Source organism: Lipophrys pholis (genome assembly GCF_963383615.2).
Source record: "Lipophrys pholis genome assembly, chromosome: 15".
Lineage (NCBI taxonomy): Eukaryota > Metazoa > Chordata > Actinopteri > Blenniiformes > Blenniidae > Lipophrys > Lipophrys pholis.
The window spans coordinates 9,904,782-9,930,217 of NC_137642.1; the positions used below are offsets into that span (position 1 = coordinate 9,904,782).

Consider the following 25,436-nt stretch of genomic DNA (forward strand, 5'->3'; position numbering starts at 1 on the left):
AGCAAAGACACATGTTTATTTATACTTCCAGGGGTTTCCAACACATTTGCTTTGTTGCATAACAGAGACTTGATTACTGGGAAGTAGCAGAAGCACAGAGAGCAGCTCATGTGTGTATATATATATATACACACATATTTCTGTGAATAATCTACAGTCGTGGGGCTCATCCGTCATCATTCTGATATTTTTCTCCAGTGGAGAGTGTATGTGGAGGCACAGCGGTAGGTAGATGAAAATGCAGATTATTAGTAGAGAGAACAAGAGAGAGTAAGAGAGACGGGAGGAAAGCTTCTTTTTTTTCCCCTGCACTTTCGGTATTGTCGAGAAAATACTATTTTCATGGAGATGTACACCGAGAAGTGCTTTGTTCGAGTGTGTTTTTCATCATTAGAGAATAAACTGTTGTGCACCTTGTGCCACTCCACTGCCTGAAACACTGTCTAATCTTTAAGTACCACTTTAACGCAGCCCTGTGGCACCTTTATGTTGGAAAGGACAGATGCTTTTCTACTGCGGGGGAATCATCATAGACCAGATGCAGTTTGCTTTGAGTCATTTTAACGCCACATTAAGGTGTGTGACACCCACAGCAAAGAATAAAAAAAATATAGTTGCAGCAACGCAGGAAGTTTCCATCTTTGTGAACCCTCGACTCTCTCTGGATATGAATGTCATGACCAGTACGCAGACAACTGTTCGCATCCTATGTTTACATAATTTAATGAGATAAAATTGGATTACCAGAACAAACACGCATGAAGCATTTACATAATGCCCCAGGCTCAAATTCACTTACGATGAATTATGACTGAGCAAAATGAATGAGTGAGTCCCACCATTGTCAGCTTTGTCCTGCTTTATATCACGTCGGTTGGCACCCATATGCATGTTTCCTCACGCCGTTTTTAAACACAGATCCTCTCATTTGGAATCCGGCATGTCCGGGGACCTCGTTGTCCACTTTTGGCTGCATCCAGAATTGAAACTATTCATCCATTGTTGCAAATAATTGATGGGTGAGGGATTGCAATCACTGCATCCAAGGAGGGAGAAGGAAAGGAGCATGACCAAACGATAACGTGCTCGGCTGCAGGCTATGAATAGCCATTCTTCATTCTGAGGTGGGATTACATTCAATTTAGAGGAGCTTTCAGGGCCAAAGACATGTTAAACAGTCATGAGCAGGGATGTAATACTGAGATTAGTACGTATGTCTTCACTTTAACCATACACCACGAAGCAACAAATGTTCCCAACCCTTGAGAACCGAATGCAACATTTTACTACTTCTGACTTTATAACTGGATGAGACATGTGTTTGCCTTTGCGCAAATACATTTAAGTGGATAAGTTAGTATTTTATTGGTCTTAAAAAAAAGAAATCCATCACTCGAGAAGCGCTCACTCTGGCTCTAAAATTTAAATATGCAGTTGCCTCCAGGTCCTGATCGGTTAGAGAGGAAAATTTCAAAGTCATATTTTTACACAGTTCACATGTTCCTACAAAAGCCAGCCATTGGGGAAGCCTGATGGAGCTACCACAATGTGACTTTTCAAACGCATAATGTAAATGGGAGCGATTGTAACACATATGAGCTGGGTGTTCCGCACCCAAACCAGTATTTTCTATATAAACACAGCAGATTGCAGGTTAGTGCTCATGGAAAGGTCACTGTGACAGCAGCAGCTTTCAACAAAAGCATCAATTTGATAATGTTTGATCCACACGGCCGCAGTCCACCTCCTCCGTCTGCACGCACGCTTTGAGTGGCAGCAGACACACATCAGATACGCTCCACCACAATGCCCGTGTGTTCAACTGAGGCACGTGTTTAAGGTTTTTAGGAGAATCAATGAGTGTAAATGAAACTTTTCTTCTTGGTGTCGACTGCACACTTAAACAGACATGCCCGTTGTAATGATTCTGCTCACAAACTGTGACTGAGATTGCATAGAAGTGGGCAACATAACAGCTGTTTCAATTTGAGGCAACAGTGCAGTCTGGGGCAACTTGTCTTCACTATGCTCGATAGTTTTCCCGGAGCTAGGGTTTAATGTCAGGTCTCAGTCGGATCAAATTAAACTGTCTACCCCCCGTATATGCATTATACATTTGTGGGCTGTTGCATGCAGTTACTGTGTATTGTCTTTTTTTAAGCCCCTGTGACTACCGAAACAACACACAATCAACTTCCTCAAAACATTACACAGACAACATCCTCGCAGTTCTCCAGCCTGTGGTGCCGCGTGCAATGCATCCACAAAGCTATGCAACTAATGCTCTGCAAACCCACGGGCACTGAGACATTCATCTGTGCCTTCGTACAGGATAACTAGCTCCCTGAGTCTCATCGCAATTTAGCCACGACTCTGAATAATACGTTTACCTACTGCAATGCGCTGGAGGCTCCCCTACATATCTTATTTCCCAGTGCCCGATACTCCCACTTCCTGCCAAGGCAATCTATTGTACACTTCATAGTGGCCAGTGAGGCTAATCTCCCACTCTTGTTGCTTCAGGGTCAAATTAGAAGGTTACTGTAAGAGGACCTACAGTCCATCTTGCAGTGTTTAGTTCACATGGTTTTTCCACAATTACCCAGCAGAATTCTTCTTTATCAGATGTTGGACAGTTTGAAAACTTAGAAAAAAGAGAGAATCAGACCTGTAAATCATGTTTGTTTGGACTCAGGCGTCAATATTAAATGCATCAGTTGTATTCTGGGGATTGTGTACATAGTTTTATATTTGTGAACAAATCTGTATGTTGGTATTTATGGTGACGAGTTCTTGTGCGAATCCCTGTGGGTGAATTTTCAGGAAGTGCGTTTACAAAATGGAATTTTAGTGTAAGTCTGGTCTATTTTGGTCTAATGCTACTCTGACGCCAGTTTAGTGCTGGTTTAATGTGTGTTAAGTTGTTTTAACGTCGGTCTGATGCTGTAGTAGTCGGTGCACCACCAAAATCAGACGAAAGTGTGAATATATTCCTATATTCATTTAACTGTCGTTTTACCCTTTAACATTTAACACACACATGATTGGGCACCATTTAAGCATATTAACAGTAATTGATCACAGTTTACACGACTTTTCCACCTCTTGTTTTCACTCTATTGTGTCTGTGCACATATATATATGTCAGGCTCTGTGTGTTTCAGGGTTTCTGCTCCAAGAAAATGTCTTGAAGTAAAAAGAGTGTCAGGCTCTGTAATGAGGGCAACTCTCTGGTGGTTCGCCCCGATTTTACATTGCTGCCAAAACGTGCATACAGAAATATTTGTGTCATACATACAGTCCACACTTATGATGTATGTGTGCACACATGGGGTTGTATTTTTAGGTGTGCATTCACCTCTCTGTGAGGAAATATCCTCACTCGGTACGAGGATGGTAAGCCAGGTGTGTGAGCGAGTGAGTGTCACACTTATTAAGTGTAACAGTATCAGATAAGGTTGGCCCACAAAGCCGCTCCTCCTGAAGAGACACACTGATTGCCCATCAGCTGCAGAGGAGCTGATGTGTCGCTTGTCCCCTTGCGGTTGAAAAATACCAATGAAAAACCGTTCAATCAATACAGGCCACACAGTATTAACAGAACTTGAGTTTTTTTTATTCTTTTTAAACTGCGAGAAAGCGTTACACTGGGAGGGTGAGATAGAATGGGCAGCTCAAACAAGAGACAAACCTACTTAGTCAAATTGCCGAGATGACTGTTATCAAAAATGTTATGTCTAATATTATCACAATTCCCCTCAGCTGGTGGGGGCTCCCGGAGGATTTCCAAGTATTTTGGGTTGGGTCACGTTGTACATTTTCCCTATCTTCTTTCTCTTTACTCTCCACAGTCTGTCGTACAGCGACACAATTGAAGCAAAGAGCTAGAAATAAGACAGACAATGATACTTTTTATTGTATAGATAATTATTACAAATGGCTATTAACGAAAAAAAGCACCGACTTTTGGGAGTCGGTGTTTTTCAGCAGGCTGAAATATCGAGTTTTTCTTGTTTTGTTATGTTTCTGCTCCAGCAGCCCAATTTCTTCAGCAAAATGGGTTTGAATGGGGATGTATAATGACATTCAGCTTTGGGTTAGAAGGTCTATTGCACTGATGAAAACCCACATGGCCTGATTTTCAGCAGAGTGTTCTCTTCACAACAGAGATCTGTTGAGGTGAAACATATTCTGATCAAAAGTGACTTCAGAGGGCCTCGGAGAAAGAGCTGCAGAGGCTCTGAGAACAGAAAATAGCAAGAGAGCGAATATTGAAAAAAAAAAAAACGGCCTCCGTCAATAACCAGCCAGGAATAAAAGTGGAAAAAGTGGATGAGATTTAGCTCTTTGAAGGTTTGAGTATTTTGCAAAGATCGTTGTAAAACCCTTTACATTATTCAGGGAGGTGTCAAAGAAGTATTGCACATCAGCGATACATATTGGGGCGTCTCCTGCCACTGACTAACCTCTACAGTCAGAAGAAAATCATTCAGCATGAATTTGTCCATAGAAAGAGGCAGCGGAGGAGACACTCCAAAGAGTTTGCGATCGTTTCATGCCTGTGTCAGATCGAGCAAACAATCTGCAAAACAAAGCTCTGTTGACAAACGAGACAAAATGTTGGATTTAAATGACAAAAAGACATTTGCATACCATCACCAGCATTGTAAACATTGTAGACCCTGTAGAAAATTCTATGGTTTGCAGTTTTCTCCTCGGGGGAGAGAGCAGATTCTAATCATTGTGGGAACAATTAATTCGAAATTGTTCCAGGACATTGTATAGAAGAATATGAGCGTTTGTGAAGTGAGGTTTAACATAACGCGAGTCACACAGTTTGATAATTGCCCTTAATGCGAAGAGTAATCAGTGGCTCCGGGAAAAAAAAAGGCACAGTCAAGTCAAATTCCTGACCTTAAACCAATTAAAATGCTCTAGCATGACTTGAAGCAAGCCAACCATGAGAGGTATTCTAAAAATACCAATTAACTCCCAACTGCTGAGTAAAGAGTAATTGTCCAGAATGCATCTTATTTTCTCTGCAGGTCTGATCAGATGCAAGAAAAAAAAAAACTCTGATTGGAGACTATTCCAACGGGGCTGATGAAGCCTAAAGGTTCACAGATTTCAGGTTTTCTGTTCACGTCATTGAAACATGCCAGATGCCAAACATTCTGTAGGCGTATGCATAACTCCCGCGCAGGGCTCGTATAGATACATTCTACATGCTCTTTTAGTTTTCTGATTGCCTCGGGGTAAAAGCCTTCTTTCATGACAATGCTTTTGTGTCTGTGTGTGTTTTTTTCTTCTTCTTGCAGCTCTAACAAATGTGAAGCTGTGGGCCATTGACCGACAATGTTTCCAGACGATCATGATGAGGACGGGTCTCATCAAGCACACAGAGTATATGGAGTTTCTGAAAAGGTGAGGGACCGAGGCAAATTGTCCCACAGTGACGGGCGAATGAGGCGAACAGGTCTTTGATCTGGAATGCAATGAATGAATTAATGAAATGAATTCTGGAAGAAAAAAAAAATGTGTGAGCTGTTCCTCAGAAGATTCTTTTCTCTTCCTTTTTGCCAATAAGTCCTACAACGCAGCATTAATATCTGGTGTGCCACAGAAGGTGTCATTCAAACTGCTGGAAAAATGCCTTGCACTTCTGTCATCGGTTCTTTAATGTCCTTATCTGTATTAGAGAGCCCTGAGCCCGAACCACTTCTCCATAGAGAAGCCTATTATCACTTAAAAGGCCTGCAGACTCCTTTTTTTGGACCTGCGTGAAGTATAGAATAAAAGAAGCATGCATCAAAAGACAGAGGAACAGCAGCGGCTTTTGATTAAAATGCATGAGATGCAATTACAGTATAAATCTGTCTCATCCGCTTTCTCTGTTCAACCTTCCTGTTTTAGCATCATGCACTTTGGTCTTCATCAAGGCAATTATGAAAATTGTATCATATCTTCTCTATAGTACTTGCACTACTCTGTTTTCAGGATTCTGTGGCGTCGCCAGAGTTAGATGTGGTACGATCCCTCACTTCTGTAGTCAACTCAATCGGTTTGAATTACCCGAGCGTAACAGCGTGCAGTTTGTTTATATGATCACGTCTCCTGAACAAAGTCTCAGGAGTCACTGTGATCAGGATCAGACTCTGTCGCACTGTCAAGAGCTCCTTCGTCGCAGGTAAACTGAGTGCAGTGACAAGATATTTCCGACAAAGCAGGTTAGACTTTGCACAACAAGCCACCCGACTGCAGAAATTACATCATTTACAGCTAATGTGTACTTATCATTGATGTTTATATTTTTAGTTGGAAAATGACTGTCATTGTCAAGTTCTTGTTGCCGGTCACCTTCACAGTTTTCTTTATATCAAAACCTTTTGTTCGCTGAGTAACAACACTGCAGCGCTATGCTGGTGTGAAAGGCCTACTATAACTCACTGAGGCACAGGATATTGAGCGTCAACAAAGCATACACATAGATTGTTTTAATCTTTTGAAGAAAATATCAAACTGTGGGGTTTTTTTTTTCTCGTGAGGACACGAAACTTTCCTGTTTGTATTTTTGCTGTGTCTGTAGAGATCTCTCACACAAATTTCTGCCAAGGTCCATTGTTTTATCTTCTCAGACAGAAGCTATTTCGGTATTACCATTGCAAACATTTCTGGACTTTTCACTGTGTTCATAAGCATATCTTTTACATTGCGACAGCTTTCGACTCTCAGAAGGGTTAGTGTCCAACAGATTAACTAAATATTTAAAACGATGTTTACACGGCTTGTTTAGGCCTCAACGAGTGTGTTTGCTTTCTAAAGGGTTGGTCCGTGGAGGGGGGAATCTGAGATTAATAGCAGCATTTGTTAATACGGAGTTCACATAAAATCATTATTCTTGTTTTGCTACTCAGAGACAGATCCAATTTATGTGCACCAGCAAAGACACGCCGGCCCCGGTGAGTGTTCTACCCACAGCTGCAAAATTATATATTTTCTCTCACAAGTTGCGGAGGAGGAAGGCTGATGGGAAAAACTGACGGAGAAATCCCACATTGTATCACATACGGGACATGAGAGCACTTGTGAAGATTGTGTTATTATCTCTCTCCACCACGTATTTCCAATCGGTCAAACACATTGTTCTGGGAGGCTGTGAAGTGTCTAACTGGCTAAGGCGCCGTTGGCTTTACTCCCCTACCTGCACCTATTGCCCTGTTGTATTGGTACAAATCACAAGACGAAGGTCCTCAAGAGAATCAGACAGATTATTGTTGTTGTCCTTCTGTAGCAGGTTTACGTTCCCAGGGTGGTGGTGCAGGCGTTTAAAAACAGTCCAGAGTGTATTCATTCTCCAGAGTTTCTCCTAAAAATGTTGTCAATAGGCAATTTCTCAAAAGTCCTCATCCATTTGCAATATCAAAGTTTGATACATAACACAATAATACTTTGACATTTCATTAATTGCACTATATGTCACAGACTTCTATTTCACCTGCAGCTGATTATTGTTAAGTTTCTGACTCCAGTCCTCAGTAAGCAGCTCAAAGGTAAATCCCCCCCCAAAATTATATAATCCCAGGAAAAGTTTGAAGTTTCAATTCAATACGGATTGGATCATTTGCATGGTACCCACACCCAAACTATGTAATGTTGAAAAGCAGTGTTATAGTCATTTCAAAAGTATATACATTTTGTGGCTCCACACAAAATGTATTTAGTGAAAGGGGATTTTCAAAAAGGCAAAAAAAAATCTAATGAAGGAAAAAACGCTGTTAGAAAAATAGAATTGAGGGGTGATTGTGTCGTTCAAATGAGTGAAATCATACATACATTTATACGGACTAGTAGGATAAATAAATGTATATGTATGTTGCATATATTTTTAATCTGGAGTATCTTCTGAGACATGTAGCTGTTTTACAATGTTGACACATCATTATTATTATTATTATTATTATTATTATTATTATTATTATTATTATTATAAATCTAAGTGGAATCAACCTGCTACCAAGTATAAACCTTTCTCCTCTTCCACATGAGGTAACTATCTACTTACACTGTGGGTAATTAGCATCAATCAAATTTCATCACAGAAATGTTCTGGTTGCTGATTTTTGCAGGTGTGTGCAAAATCAGCCCAAGAATTGTTCCTTACGACTGCACGGTGCTTTCAGAGCAACAATGTTAGAATGCTTGAGTTGATTGCAAAGACCACATTAATGCAGCCTCACATCCTCATTGGCCCTGTATAATTACTTAATTATTATTATATTACATTATAATTACTGTGGCAAAATTGAACTGTTGGTTCAGGAGTTGCGGTACAACACAAGCATTTTGTTTGCGTTCAGCTCAGCGGACTGAAACGCTTCATGCAGCGCAGGGTCACTTGTTCAGTGCCTTCAGCTGGTCAAAGAGTGCTTCTGTTGGGGAAGCAACAACATAAAGGATCAGCACAGCGGCAGAGGCCCTGGGTTGGAGGACAAGATGGTTTAGATTACTGTAATAAAGCATGGAAAATGGATGGAGGGGGTTAGAGGGAAAGAGAGAGAGAGGGAGAGAGAGATGGCATGGGGTGATAAGCTCTTTGTTCACCAACGCGGGTTATTTTCTCTCCTTGATAAACATTCGGACCGTTTTTATTTAGTAATCCTGATAACAGGCAGATAGCTCTCATTCAGGCTGCTGGGAAGCAGAGGAACAAACATTACAGCCTCATTCTGGTGTATTCAACCCTGAGATCTGATCCACTGCTGTGTAGCCGCACACACTGCCGAGCCTCTGTTGAAATATTTATTCACACATACATTATACACTATGAGCTCCTATAAAAAAAATTATTGATTTCATAGGTTGCTGTTGGATATTCCTTTTCCTCTCATCAGATAATCTGTCTTCTTCAATATTAGTCACCAGTATCGGTAGCCGTTTAAATGGCCGTGAGAAGAAGGAAGCACGTTCCAGTTAAATGTTAAAATGTATTGATTTGACATCAGCTTCAGGGGAGTAGCTGATATTCAACTGTTTAACTGTTATTTCAAGTCGTATATAATGCATGCATGCATACATACATACACACATACACACACACACACACACACACACACACACACACACACACACACACACACACACACACACACACACACACACACACACACACACACACACACACACACACACACACACACACACACAAACACATACATACATACATACATACATACATACATACATACATACATACATACATACATACATACATACATGATTTTCTTTCAGACTGAAATGAGCTTTCCACAAATTTTCTCTTACTTTTTATTCAAAATTCTTTGAATTGATAGTCATTTATTTTTAATATTTATCCAGTTTCCCCAAATCTTCAAATCTTGGCTTTAGCTGAGCGATCACTTTGTGCATGGACTAATATTGCTGATCACTGATCATTATTATACTAAGTCCACTTGTGGTAGGATTTCAGCTTCCAGACAGATGGCCACACATTATCTTCAAGTGCTGTTTTAATTGGGCAAAATTCATATTTGAATCAATGTCTGCAGGCTGTCCAGTCCCTGAGGCAAATCAAGCACTGCCACATCGCAACATTTCCAACACCTTGTCTCACAGTGAGAGGGTCTTGTGGGAAAGCATGTCTATTGTCACAGTGGTCAGACAAGTTTATCTGTGATCAGTTCAGAGGAAATCACAGTGTTAACAGCTCTATGTTTACCACTTTAGATTGTATGTTTGTGTTGGACAGCAATGGATATTTTTTTTTCCTTTTCCCAGACATTGAGTTCTACGTCCTGCTATTTCTTTGTGCATGCATTTTGACACCAACCGATGCCTGCAGAGGATTATTTTTCAACTTTTTTTTTGTTTCAACACTTCTTCTACTGAATTGTTTGAATGCGTAACCTCGTCGTTACCGAAATTGTCTTTCTTATGTGTCATTTCTGTAAGCATTCTGTTGAGAGACGTGTTTTTCTTTTCATGAAATGCTACTTTCCACTTTATCTGACAAACACAACAGACCTCATCTGTGTATTCATGTATGAAGTGTCAACCTATCTGCCTCGCCTGAAAGCTTTTTTTATTTTTTTTTATTTCTCCATCTTATAGTGTCCCCTCGTTCCACGGCCTGCAGGAAGATATTCTGAGTAAGCTTGCTGATGTCCTCGAAGAGGTAAGCACCTTCTTGTCCTGTGAAATCCAAAGCACAAAGCTGCAGATGCTGCAGCCTACGCCACACGCAGGTTTCCATACATATGCTTCCTTTTATCACAGTGAGAGAAGACAGCCTGAGTGCGGATGGAGGCTTATTCCAGATGCACTTGGTTAAAGGCAGCAGGGGATTTTTTTTCGAGGAGTCCAATAGAAAGACTTGATTTCAGTGCAACTGCAGCTCCTCCATGCACATTGTGGTGTTGTTGACTTCAATGGTGCACCTGTTAATGTGCAGTTAAATGCTCAGACCTGCTCAGGAATTCAGTGCATTGCTTCCGCAAGATGTTTCAGCTTTCAAAGAAGGTCGAACAATCCAAAGAAGCACAGGCGAGGATGAATTTTATTTCACGTCTGTGCAGGCTGGTATGCATTTTCACTCAACGTACTGCACTGTAGTCTCTCAGCACCTCCTCCTCTCAAAATGTACCGTAGCTGCTGACATTTTACACCTACAAAGAAAAAAAAGAAAATGCTATTAGTTTGTCTTTAGAAATTCTTTTGAATTCAATTAAAGGTTTTATAAAAATTACGTAATACCATCCATCCATTTTTCATATCCTACAACTTTAAAGTTGTGGAGGGCACCAAGAACTCAAAATATTCAAAAACCTACATGTTAAAAACAATTTGTCACGCTCAACCTACCGATTCATGTATACAATAATGCCATTAGTTTATTTCCCCTGTATAATTTGATCACGCAAACAGTTTCTCATTAGATCACTTCCAACATGTTGTACATATGTTTTATTTTTTTCGTTAAGATCAGGAAAGAATTCTGGAAAAAAAAAAACAGAACTTTATAAGTCATGGAGACGAGGGGTGGTTTGTTGTCAAGTTTTTATATTAGTCAAAATGTTATTACGATGAGATGACAAGTAAGCATGCCTGTGGTATTATGAGTGTTTATACATCATGTTTACAGACACTTTTTCAATCTGGTACATTCACTTTGAACTTTAAAGCACATTTTCTGTGTCATTTGTGAAGCTACAGTATTTCACCCCCACCAAGTGAAGATGTTTGTTTTTTTCTAACAAAAGAGAAATTCAAAATACAAAACTCTCATCAGATTGTAATTGCAACATGTGTTAACTTATTTTATTTCCATTTTATGGAAATGGATTCTATTTAACATGTACTTATGATAAAAAATGTTGACTATGCAAATGTCAAATGTTTGTACCAAATACTCTTAATATGATTAACATTTCAACCCTAACTGTAACATTGGCGACGCCTTCGGAAAAACCCTGAATCAGTAATTGTGAATCTTCATTTTGAACCACACAGACAAGCGTTCATTAGCTCAGGTAAGTTGACGTGCTTAAACTAAATTCAGGCATCAAACAAAACATTAGCATGCACGCTGTAATGCACAGTCACCTTGCCAAATACTGAATGGGCTCAATTAATACAGATCAGGATCGTCATAAAACGGGGAAAAATAAACAAGCACAGCAATGATGCACAGTATTAGGAAAGTCATTCCTGCTGTTTTGATCAATAAATCAAGGAATCCTTCTTCATTTAGACAGCATTATAACTCAAAGTGCTTCATAGGTGCCTAAAAAGACTCTAAAACCCCCACTGATCTTTTCTGAATCGAATCACCCACAGTCTGATGGGAGCAGCTCAGGCCACCTGTGATACAGAATAATATAAAGCAATATAAAAGATAGATGGATGGAGGTTTTTTTTTATTAGTTTGTTGTTTCTGTATCATAGATTGACAAAGAGAGGTGATCTTAGGCATAATGAAGCATGCTGAACAAACTCCTAGAAGTGTGTATGTGGTTATAGTTGTATCGTTATTTAACTGTGTTTTCTAACCATACAGACGAGCTAAACTTCATTCAGAAAGTTTTCTTAGAGTAGATTTGGAGTACTGTGTAAATATTTTAAAGGCCAAGTTTCCTCTTTTTGGAAAAACTAAATATTGTTATTGGCTGTAAGCTTCCCTCGTGGTTATGAAATCAAAAGTCATTTCATGATGGTGAGAGTAAGAACAATAACTAAGCGCTAAGATATTTCCCTCCTGCTGAAAGCAGACAAACAGCTATCATTGTGTGTGCCTCTGCTATCAGTGATTTCCTCATCATATTTTACAGATGCGTGTTGTATGCCGTTTGCTGAATTACGATATGGTTATTGTCACAATTTATTCTTCCCATTATGACAAATGCTTTTCAAATACAGACAGCAAATCTTGATTTAAAACCACAACGCACAGCTCGAATGAAACTGGGAAAAGCGCACTTGTGAAGTGAGATGTTTCCTTTCTCCAATTAGGGCCTGATTTACTGCAAAGAGCATGCTAAGCTGTATGGTCGCGCAAAAATATAGAAGCTTTTGTGCTTTTTTTTCCCCCCACTGGTGATTTGCTCAAAATAACATCATGAGTGATATCACTCACAAAAAAGAGCATTGAAGTGAGGGTTTTTGTGTGATTTAGACCCTTTCTGCACGAGGATGGTCTGCTTTAAACTGTGACTGTGCTCACCATGGAGGGATCGGCTCTCCACTAACACAAAAATCCAGATTTGGAAGTTATGCAACATGTTCGAGCCCCACAGAAAATACATCAGAATGTGGCAGCAAAAAAAAAAAAAAGAAAAGAAAAATGCAATCTCGGTGAAAAAACCCCCACATTTTGAGGAACAAAATAGTAGATATATTATAATGAAGTGCGTGAACAAGAGTCACGGTGAGTCAGCTGAGGAAACAATAGCAGCAGCAGCGTTCCTGTTGGAGGCTGAGACGATGTGCACCACCTTTCTTTTCAAACGCCGTAAAAATGATAAACAACGCAGGCGTCTTCGGAGGACGTAAGTCACATTGTTTGTTGTATATTAATTTATTAGCATGTACTCCTCCCAGTGTTTCAAAGTCTGGAACACACAGGCAATATTTCATATTCATGAGAGCAAACGTGTGTGTGTGTGTGTGTGTGTGTGTGTGTGTGTGTGTGTGTGTGTGTGTGTGTGTGTGTGTGTGTGTGTGTGTGTGTGTGTGTGTGTGTGTGTGTGTGTGTGTGTGTGTGTGTGTGTGTGCAATTTCATGCTGGCGCTTGTTTTTATAAGGCATTACTCGATCAGGCCATTAGTGTTTTCTGAGATTTTCAAAGTCTAAACAGAGAGTCTGATTGTATTGACAGAGGTTTGGTAAATTGGTGTGAGTGGAATTATGATCAAATCAATGATGTCCTCCTCTCCCTTGCCCTCTGCTTTATTGGATCCTTTAGGTCTGTGAATGATTTTCGATTAGTGAGATCTGGCAAGTCTTTTTATGTCCTTATAAGCATGGTTGAGGAAAGAAAAGATACTATAAGATATGAATAAACAAGTAAATAAAAACGGACTAAACAGAAGACTGCAGCGATGGTTCAATGTGAACTGTGCTTTTGGATGACGCACAGCAGGGTAAGATGTAAAGTCGCTTTCATTGCTACAAATGTCAACCGCGGTGCAGAAACTACTGAAGATCTTTTTTTTATTTTATTTATTTTTTAAAATTTGAGGCTTTTGACGTCGGAACTGGTGAGTTGGGGGCGCAGCGCTCCGAGTGCTTTGCTTGGAAAATAAAAACATAAATCTTTGGTCCTTCGGAATGTTTGTCAGTAACTTTTTTGTGCTCTGCTCTCCAAGACCATAACACCAGGTTCTATTCATTAATTTTTTTTCCAAAGGCAACAGTCCCTTTTTTTTTTTCTTTTTTTCTTTTTTCATCTTATTATTATGTCACCCCTCACCAATGACTTCACCTCGCCCTATATAAAACTGTCCTTGGAGCAAACGCATCTAGCACAAGGTTATTTTCAACACAAGGCTTGAATGCGAGTAGGAACGTTGTCTTCTTCTGCTGGATGTGTGTCGGCCTTGTGTTGTACTGGCAGCCAGTCCAAACCACAGCCTATTCAGTCACCGCATGTCAGGATGTGATCCAGCACTCAAGCCTGAATAGGATTACTGGATATAGAAAATTGATTGATGGATGGATTTCCGATATTAGTTTTGCTCCTCTGCAAGCACACCGTGACATGCCTCCGTATGTGACTGCATACTTCATTAGTTCCTTCATTCATCCATTCATTCATTTTCTTTTACCTGCATTTTCATATTCAAGGTCGGAAGGCTGCAAATCGCCCCACGTGATTTGCCCTGTTTTAACCCGAAAATTGTGATTTATCTCACTGCACCCAATTCAGTTCTACCTCCTCCTCCGAGTACTTCTGGTCTCTGGTGGGATTGTCTCACCTCAAATAAATGCAAGGAGACAAAACAATTACAGTGAGCCCAACTAATGCCTCTGCTCTCCTCTCCTCTCCTCTCCTCTCCTCTCCTCTCCTCTCCTCTCCTCTCCTCTCCTCTCCTCTCCTCTCCTCTCCTCTCCTCTCCTCTCCTCTCCTCTCCTCTCCTCTCCTCTCCCACAGACACATTATGAAGACGGAGAGTACATCATCAGACAAGGGGCAAGAGGAGACACCTTCTTCATCATCAGTAAAGGGAAGGTGAGTGAAGAGCCTGCAGCTTACTGCCGGAATAATCACCAGTGGCATCTCAATGCACATCTCAATGTGCCACACAGTAGAAGATACGTATATCCTCAGAACAAATGAGAGGTGTTTTTGGGTGGGACTCGGCCGCCATCCATCATCATGAAATAGAGGGAAAGACTGACAGAAGTGCCACCTCTTTCATCATCTCCTCCAACAGTGATAGGAGCATCAAAAAAAAAAAAAAGAGAGAGAGAGAATGGAGTCACTTTGATTTCACCTTGGTAATCAATGCTGACTTTCACCCTCAGCGTGGTCCTGTCTCACCTGAACACTGTTGGGCTGCCTTCACATTCCTGATTTTAGCTTCTCTTCCCCCTCATTTCCTCTCGTCTGCATCTTCATCTTCGTCATCCTCCCACTGTCCTGTCTCCAAAGCGGTTCCTCCAGCCCATTTCACACCTTTCCTCTCACCTCTGCCTCTTCGTGTTTGGTTTTCACCTTCCACATCCCTTATTCTTCCTCTGTTACCAGAATGTGCCTTTATTTGCACCATAATTCTTATTTCAAAGACAAACCAAAACAAAACAAAACAAATCTCAAACCTATTTTGTATTCACTCAACACATTTTTTTTTTTAAATACATCGAACCAAAAGCTGTAAACAGAAATCATAGCCGTTGCTTTATTGGTGTATATTATCCCAAATCTTTTTTTTACATTACCATAACAATGCGGTCTGTGGTGCTGAATGCACGCATTGTGTTGTTGTGTTGCCATTTTTTAATGCCACCTGAGAGCTCATGGGGGCTTCAAAAATGTATACAGGCTTTAACACAGGAAATTCCTTTGTCGCACACGCAGACACAGGCCGGTCTGCTGCAACACCAGCGGTTTCGTCGGCTGTCACATCCTGTGTCTGATTTATTTAGACATCTTTGGTCCGTGTGGCATTCATTCTTCAATAGGACCGCAGCTCAAGGGATCTACAGGGCAATCTCGCCAGATTTTGTTTCGATGGAATCCAAACACCCACATATCATGAAAGGTGGAAAGGTGACAGCGTGCACACGTTGGGGACAAAGAGAAGTCTTCAAATCCAAGTGAATCGGACTGATTCACTGCAAACTCCTCAGACTCAAAGGTGGATGAATGTTTTCTATGTGCAAGAGGAGGATACACGTCTGTCTTCTGTTTTGTTTTCTGTTGACCTAGAACAGACTTACTGAACTACACAAGGTCAGGTCAGCTGCACTGCACTCTGGATACGTGGAGGCAGACAAAGGCACAAACTCCTGACCTTATCTCAGCTCCCCACTTGGTTATTTCCACATCTCTCACTTTGTCTCTTTCGTCACTTCAGACGTTCAGACTGCCTTGCCTGCAGGACAGGTTTGGGCTTCACACAACTTCCAGAAATCCTCCTCTTTGGTCTTTCACCTCCTCTATGCCTCTCCACTTTCTTTCCTGACTTCTTTGTCACATGGGATCACAAATAATTGCACTGTCACTCAGGTGTAGCTGGACATGCTACCGCTCCTACGCCCATGCAGGGCTGAGTAACGGATAAAGATAATAACCATCATGAGGCGTAATGATCGCTTTCCGTCACCTCCGTCCAAAATCTACTCAAGTGCCATCGGTTCTATTTGTAAAGTCGACAGTCACGGCAGAGCTCCATCACTCACATGTCATGTCGCTAATGAAGTGGTCAGCGGCGCCTCCCACATCCAGAATACCGGTGACGGTTACGTGTTCCTCACACGCACATATTCACCCGTCAGAGAAATTCTTCTCTTTTAATTTTAGCAGTCCCATTAAGTTGTAGTTTCGAGAGATCACTGACACCTCACATATAAGGAATGATGTGTAAATGAAATAGTCCCGCTCTTCTTGCCACTCATCTTTGTGATTAGTCACTCGTTCCTCTTCACTTTCCGTTCCATTTTCCTCATGTCACAGTCTCTTCTTTTTCTGATTCTCCTGCGTTTCCCTCCTTTCGCCAGGTCAACGTGACTAGAGAAGACTTGCCCAACGGAGAGCCTGTCTACCTCCGCAGCCTCGGAAAAGGAGACTGGTTTGGGGAGAAAGCACTTCAAGGGTAAGATTGCTCCTAATAACTCTGTCCCTTTCAGTTTGTTTCTTCTGTCTTCCATTCTTTTCCTGCTTTCCCTCTCGTTTTCATTCACATTTGTCTTTTATATCCCCTCTTATCATGTTAACATGTGACACTCTAACACAGCCTCCGGCCCTTCTCATCCCTCACACCTCTTGACGGCTGTGATAACCTGCTAAATGTTTGGGTTTACTCACATTATATACACATATATTTTACCGAGTCTGTAACTGGAATGATTCTTTTTAAATGAGAGAAATCCATAAAAGTTCAAACTGTCACAGAAATATACATCTTGGTGTTATTTTTAATTTGGTTTTGTTGCATCTAAAAATGTTTTCCCACAAGTTATAATGATTGGTTGTGTAATCAAACTCTTATCTATGTAAACAGAGGAGGCAGCTTTGTTTTTTACCTCCAGCTTTTTTTTTTTCTTTTTTTTTTGCAAAGACTACAAATAACCGTGCACACATTTACAGAGATCTATTCGTCTCTCTCCTCGAATCAAGAGTCCCTGGAATAAAAAAACCAAAAAACAAAACATGTATGCCCATGTGACAGTGGAGATCCCTCACCACTCCACTAAGCGACAGCTCTTCTGTGCTGTTTTTTTTACACGTTCGTGTCACACTGACTCCAGGGGAGAAGTCACTTATTGTGCCTGGAATTTGGTGTTTGGGAATCGAGTGCCCAGAGCTGAAAACACGTCTCATTTAGACAATACCATCGCTGCACTCCTTAGATTCTTTTGTCTGTCACTCATTGCACTTGTTATGTTTACCACAGGCATCGTCATGTTGCGCTTGATTCTATTCATAAAGGTTCACCTGCTTTCCATCTCTTTCCATTCATTGCAAAGGAATAGTTGCTCTCACTAACAATCGAGTGCAGATATACATGAAATGAGCCAACATGAACCAAGCCTATGCAGCCATCTGCATGACCCAACTGGGTTCTGTGTAAATCTGTGCCAGCAGGCTGTTGTAAGCTGTGCAACCGAGGCTGGCTTTAAGTAAGTGTGCTGTATATATTACAGCCACCAGATGATTCACTTCTGCTGCTAACATCCAGTAACATCCAAGCACTGAAATACTTTGACTCTAAGAACTCTTGAGTGTTGTAAAAATATTTTATATTGCTCGTGGCATCAAAGACTAAGAACCCCAAAGTGATATTTTTATCCCGCTGTTTGTTCTGTCTTGTCTTGACTGCGTGCCTCCCTGCCCGATGCATTATTTAAACAGAGAGACTGTGGAGGTCAAAAATAGTCTTAAGTGTGTTGTATCTGCCAGGGGTCACTCACAAACTGAGAACATGTGCACTCGTGCACGCACATCAGAATGCACACAGCACACAGTGAGAGCATTTAGAAAATGGAGATGTCGCCACCTTGTGGTTACAAAAGTGAGACAGCCAACCCAAATCGACTCACTACCACCAGAGCTTAAAAATGCATGCACAATTAATCTGAGCCAGAACAGCAACCTTGTAGACATTAATAAATCCCGTGCACTGCGCTGTCAAAACACACTAAGCTATCTTTTTTTATTATTATTTCCAAAAGAAACACAGCTCCATTTGTCATGTGATGTCAAATGCAACAGATTGCACAGATGGGCAGGTTTTCACCATATGTCAGTGCTGATGACTATGATAGATAGACAATGAGAGAGCATTAAAATGCATTGGGAACGTGCGAGGTAAGGAAGACTGTGTGTGTGTGTGTGTGTGTGTGTGTGTGTGTGTGTGTGTGTGTGTGTGTGTGTGTGTGTGTGTGTGTGTGTGTGTGTGTGTGTGTGTGTGTGTGTGTGTGTGTGTGTGTGTGTTTTTCTTACAGTAATGAGGTGTAACATTGAGCTGTTTGAATATTGACAGTGTGACTAAATAATACAACTATATAATGGCAAAGAAACTCAGCTCAGCTTTTTGAAAAACTACATTAATGCAGTTATTTCCCGTGAGCGTTGTAGAACATACTACGAGTCCTGACACATGCCGCTGACTCTCCACAAAAGAGCTTCAGAGCTAGAACCCACATGATATATTAGCATTTAAATGAAAATATAAATTTATTTGTAGTGTTTCCCAGAATAACTTCTGAATTTGTGGCTGGTTTCCGGGCCTCTTTCAAACCCTCGCATGCGTTGTTTAATCAAGCAGACCTTTTCTTTCGCAATACAAGGTGCTCTTCCCACCTCGGTGTCTCCATGCTATTGTCTGGTAGTGTCATAATAAACACCCTTTGTCTTGGAGTGTCTTGAGTGGGAGAAGCTTTTTTCAAATGCACCTTTGATGGTCAAGCATGTCTCGCAAATTGAAATGACTGCGATGCAGAATATCTTCGAAAGCGGGCTTTTGATCAGAGGGCCCTGTTATAATTAGGAGTTAACCGTGTATGTTCTTCCTCATGAAACTCAATAGCCGCCCGACACAAAGGCTACTCTGTCCATCTGAAGGCCTCGCCTTTGATCAGTGAGAACAACGTATTTACAAATCAAAGTCTCTCCTCCAGACAGCTTTAATGGTTTGTAACAGCTTGTGTGAGTGTTGCTGCCTGTTGTGAGACCATTAAGATATCAGGTTACGTGTTTTCTCCGAAGGGTTGGTGCATGCAAAGGCCTGAATGAATTCTACACTATATATATATATGTACACGAACCTCGTCTCAGTGGACTGATGCTCCAGGAAAAGATGTTCTTCCCGGCATCTAGTGTGTTGTTTTGGAAATAACCAATGTCACATTCTTCCTGTCTGTCGACGTGAGGCGTGACCCTTCTGGACTCGTCAAGACCTCAGACACCGTGTGCTCTGACCTGCCTTTCTTCCTGGGTGGACTGTGTGTGTGTGTGTGTGTGTGTGTGTGTGTGTGTGTGTGTGTGTGTGTGTGTGTGTGTGTGTGTGTGTGTGTGTGTGTGTGTGTGTGTGTGTGTGTGTGTGTGTGTGTGTGTGTGTGTGTATGTGTGTGTGTGTGTAATTTCATTGGGAGAAATGTGACTGGTCTCATATCCATCCATCCATCCATCCATCCATCCATCCATCCATCCATCCATCCAACCATCCATCCATCCGTTCATGTAGGTTAATACAATTCATTGTGCTTTGGTTATAATTGGCATGGTGATAATAGTACAAATAATTCTGAAACTAGAAAACAATATATTTAATGAATAAAACAAAACATGCACTGATGGTAATTATCAAAACTGAACAATGATTGAAAACCAAGATGGTGAATGAAATTAATCAAATAAAATATTAACTATATGAAAATGAAAAGTGACAACAAAATGCTAAAACTGAAACTGAAAACAAGATTTATGTGAGAAAAATACAATCATGTTGAAGTTCATTCATTCATTAATTCATTCATTCATTCATTCATTCATTCATTCATTCATTCATTCATGCATGCATTCATTCATACATTCATTCATTCATTCATTCATTCATGCCTTGCTGCTCAATACAGAGAACATCCTCTTGTGTAACCATCAGCGCTGTTCATAAACGACAGAAGAAGAAGGACAAAAATGACATGAAGGACGTGTCAAGATTTAACAGATGACTGCGGAGAAAAGGCGCCTTTTGAATGTGACGTCTGGGACTGGGACACATTTTATTTTAAATGCAGGTGCACATGAAGCTGGTAACCCTTCCCGTAAAGCCACACACCCACACCCACCACCCATGTCCACATTGAAGAGAAGTGATTGAAGTTCTGGGCTCAAAGGACTAAAGAGCCCGCTGGAAATGTCCTTCAAAGGGATATTTTTCACTTTTATTCTTTGGCTGGAGCATTTACTTTTAACTTTAGCTTTAGTGAAATGAACCAGTGTTTTTTTCTACTTTTGGACTTTTTCCTTTTTTTTTTTTTTTTTTACATCCAAATGTCTGCACTTATACTTAAGTGAAGAATGCATAGCCTTTTAGCACCTCCGCTCCCAGGATGACTCTTGTTACCCTTCTCTGCTCTCCCCATTTGCACATACTGTCTTTTATTTGCCAGTGCAGCCCACTGCCTGATGACATTATGCTGAACTGCTGAGCCAGAATCAACACCTTTTTTCAATGGTTGGACTTTTTTTTTTTTTTGCAAGTTTTCCCTGCAGCACCAGACTAACAAAGCCGAACTGGGCTGAAGACAGCTGTATTCAGTCAGTGATTTCAAAAGCAATACCTATAAGACCAGAGAAATGTTTGCTATTAGGTGAGAGTGCTAACTACTGCATTACTGTGTGGCAACCACTTCTGTTTAATTCAATTTACGGCTGGATGCTCTGTAAATATGCAATTCTTTTAAACGAGTGGTTCACAACCCGGTGACACAGAGGGCCTGACCTGCTCTGACGTTGTCAAAAACAACCCGTCACTTTATTTTAAAGGCTTTTACTGTTGTATGTTGGTGAGAGAGGGCACGTCAGCCAGTCTTTGCCTTCACTACATTGTTTTGGACAATCAGAGATCTTAGTCGGGGGCATTTCAGCCTTTAGAGTGACTCCATGGAAAAATCTTGATAGCCACTGTTTGAAAGCATGTCATCGCCATATGAAGACATCACTGCTCTCAGTACTTGCCACAACAGCATAGGAAACAAGAGACAAATTAGCTTTTCTGAGACTGTTTGAGGAGTTCTTTATTGAAGAAAATCCCATGATGCACATTTTATTTTGGAAACATCCACAACTGTTGTATGGCAATAAAGTTATGAATAGGGACTGCAGAGTTTCCCACAGGTCCAAAACCTTATTTTGGGTGTCGGAAAGTAAGAAGCTCAGAAATCAGGGGTAAGCAGTGAGAGCTGGCAACAGTTCCAGAGCTTTTAATCGGAAAAAAAACCCCCAAAAAATGAAAAAATAAAAACAGCTTACAATGTCATCAGTCTGAACCCAGTTGGCAGACTGATCTTCTGTCTGATCCAAGAAGAGGTTTGACACAGTGATGTAAAAAACACAAACACTGTTTTTCAAAATACCTATTTAAGGCAAAGAACAAAATAACAATTCTGTACGTGGGAAGCCGAGAAGTGCCGAGTTAGAAGCATTCATGTGCTCAAAACATTTGAAAATTGCCGTCATCTTCCATCTTAACTTTGAATAGCCAAACTTGGGCATAGTTTATTATTCTATTTTTCATGACATCTAAAATGTCATCCAATAGGGAAATTGATTGAAATTATTTTCTTTTATTTTCCTTAAACTAAAAGTGACTACCTCAAAAAAATTTAATTTTTTTTTTTTTATAAAAATGTTTGATATGATTTGGAAGGTGGGTTCACCTTGAAATTATCTGTGAAAAAGCACAATTCCTGCTTAACAGAAAAAAAGCTGTACAAACGCTCACAAAGCTGTTCACCGAACGTCAGCCTGTGAAAAGCTTTTACTCAACTGTCAGGGACCTGTCTCAAGACATCTGCAATATGAAAGTGGTGATTTTCAACATTTCTTTGCGTGTGACAATTTTTGACACTTCAGACTGATTGGAAGGAACATTGCAACCTTTCCTTGATGATGTGAAAAGACTTCACAGCTTTTGCGGACTGCTTGCTGGCACTATTCACAATCTCACATTGGTAAAGAAGTACAGATGAAGAATACTTAAAACATCTCAGCTCAAGTAAAAGATTTAACATATACAATGCTGGGGGAAAACATTTTTTCGAAGTAAAGCCATTGAGGTCAAATGTATTGCTGTCTGCATAGACATCACGTTATATCTACTTACACTTATCAAAGCCTTTCGTAGTTTATATTAAAAACAGCAAACTGAAATTTAACCTGTAATCACAAAACTATAGGGAATAAACTACTGATAACTCGAGTAAACTGGTTTCACACAGGAAGCTGTTTTATTGGCAGGGCCAAACAGGTAAGGTTTTAGTACAAAATAATGTTCAGTCTGAATGAAAGGGAAAAGGTGAGTAAAAAGAAGTGAAAAGACTTAAGACATGAAACAAAAGACTTAACAGGAACCTGAACTAAGGCAAGACATGAAACACTATACAGTAACACACTTGCCGAAACATAACATATAAATCGGTTTTCCAAATCAAAAATCGTATAATAAAACTTGGCAAGAGTAAAAGACTACAACAGGCATTCCATTGTTAAAAAAAAAACAGGGACTAACACAAATCAATGCATGAGAGACGACCAGACAAAGTGGCTGTAGTAGAAAAACAAATATTCAGTACATAAAATGTAACTGCAGTGCACGAATCCAAAACACAAAGGAATACAAAAAGGTTCAGAAACAATGTGGGGGAGGAATGAAAATGAATGAGAAGAATTTGACGAAACAAGGCTTTTGACTGCAGAAAAGAAAGAGCAACAGAACATCCTGAACCAAGCAATCTGAAAAAAAAACAACAACCTCAAAATACAAATGAGACACCAGCCAATAAAATTGTGTTTTTACATAAAACAACCCACAAAAGGTACAACAAACTTTGTATTTTTAACACGACTAATGAATGCCATCAAGAAGCCGGGACACAAAGAGCAGCCCTGTGGACTCCTCATGAGCTGAAACCTAATTGGCTGGCTCAAGTCTGCGATAGCAGTCATGATGGCGTCCTTGAACCCCACAGGTGGACAACAATCGACCATTAACACCGGCACAAGGGAGCCAGAGAGAGCCGGAGAGCAATAAAAAGAAAACACGCCCATGCCTGATGTGTATCAATGAGGCTGGGACAAAAGGAGCAGCATGACAAGTACATGATATACATGCAAGAAATTGGCAAGTCTGAAACTTCAAATACTGTATAAAGACAGCAGGTAGCATGACGGTAAAGAGATTAAGGGAAGTTTGGGAATTTGTACACAAAGACACCCGCCAAAACAGAGAACAAGAACCAACGACCAACTTTTATGCCTTGGAGACCGACCAGATTATCTCAAAGAAAGACTGTCAATCTCAGATTTCCCCCCAAAGTTACAGTAAAACCACTGTTGTGAATACAAAGTATCTAATGACTTGATTTGGTTTGTGAAAATCTAATTTGGGAAACCTCAGAGCAGGCAAAGACATGATCTCTGGCTCCCACACAAGGGAATTCCAGACTGCAGTTTGGGAACCGCTGTGCTTGCAGATGTAATGAGACAGGCACCTGTTAAGAACCTGAACACGTGGTTTTAGTCCCCGCCCCCAAAAGAAAAAAAACTAAAGATTTAATGTTCATTCACCTAGATTATAAATAATTTATATAATATTATTATATCATAATATTTTATTTGTGGCAGCTGTCTGGAGAGCCTACTAATGACCTCTATAAATGCTCTTGACCCACCTGAATACATCCTTGAAACAGAACCGAAGCACAATTCGCTCGTTGTGTCCCAGAGCCGCCTCTTGTTCCTGCCCCCGTCCTGACCTCAGCTTTACTCCTATTCCTTGCTCCAGCCAAACTCCCTGCTTCCAAGCATACGTTATTTTCATAACCTCCTTCCAGGGACACTCGATCACTGTCTCATTACCGAGTTCACTGCAGCCATGTACAGGAAATCAACACCACAGACTCTCGTGTAAGTCCAAGGGGCAGGCCAGACACTGCATGCAGCTGCTTTGACTGCGTCTGTGCAGAGACACTTTATAGCCGAGCGAACGACTCGGACTCAGCAAGTGGACAAATGAATCACACTGACAGACATTGTTTAAAGATTGTGTTTCACATTAGCCACCGCTAGCGATGATGATGATGATGATGATGATGATGATGATGATGATGATGATGTTGATGATGCCGTGGCCCCCCGAGCTGTTTTCCTCAACTACGGTCTCGCAGCGAGAAACAGGTGTAGCAGCATCACTCTTTCGAAGACGAGAACCTCGAGGGTCCCTCGAGGGTGATTCATGCCTACGTAACTACTATTTCAGGGCCTCCCGAAGTGTTACGTCGATTTGTTGAATCGCCATGGCTGGTGGATGACACAAACACGCCCTTATAAGAGACGAGTCGTGTAACAGTTTCGGGGTGCTGCTGTAGTCATTATCACTGCAACAGTGTGAAAAATGTGTATGTGTGTGTGTGTGTGCTGGATGAGTGAGTATCTGCCACTTAGAAATAGGGTGTCAAATCTATTAGAACATTTGTAATAGTTTCTATAACCTTTGGCTACATTTTGTATTTAATTTTCTTGAAGCTCAATGTCTTCGGAAATATGTAGTGACAGTTTTCACTCAATGAACTGGATTTTAATGCTGTCAGTTTGCCCGTATAAATGACAGCGAATGCCGTTGCGGGGAAACAGAGGAACAGGTGCCGCAGTGTTTGCCAGAGTATTGTGTTCAGAACATTGATGCAGTTCATAGCAGCTTATCAGCAGTGAGGTGAGTGAAATGTAGTATCGCTACCAGGAGGGCCTCAGTAGTCATCTGCTAATGTTTCATTTGTTTCTGACAAATGCAGCCCTCCCTCTCACCTGTGTGTGTGTGTGTGTGTGTGTGTGTGTGTGTGTGTGTGTGTGTGTGTGTGTGTGTGTGTGTGTGTGTGTGTGTTTGGGGGCTGTGCTCATGAGTGATTTTGGACGAGTGAGGGCAGAGGGAGTTGACACGGCGTGAGTAGGAATTGTCACCTCAGCTCATCGAAATAGG

At 40.8% G+C, this 25,436-nt stretch overlaps 1 protein-coding gene across 2 annotated transcripts in view; it reads left to right on the forward strand.

The window, feature by feature from the left end:
* The window catches only part of LOC308121151 (cGMP-dependent protein kinase 1), a gene marked incomplete at its 5' end in the record, with an annotated part of 96,286 nt that overhangs the window by 56,376 nt on the left and 14,474 nt on the right, over positions 1–25,436 (forward strand). For both annotated transcript variants that reach the window (XM_080482250.1, XM_080482249.1), the window contains 4 exons: positions 5,319–5,424; positions 10,129–10,192; positions 14,666–14,743; positions 16,735–16,829. In XM_080482250.1, coding sequence (XP_080338376.1) covers positions 5,319–5,424; positions 10,129–10,192; positions 14,666–14,743; positions 16,735–16,829 — 343 coding nt within the window. The remainder of the gene's footprint in view (positions 1–5,318; positions 5,425–10,128; positions 10,193–14,665; positions 14,744–16,734; positions 16,830–25,436) is intronic.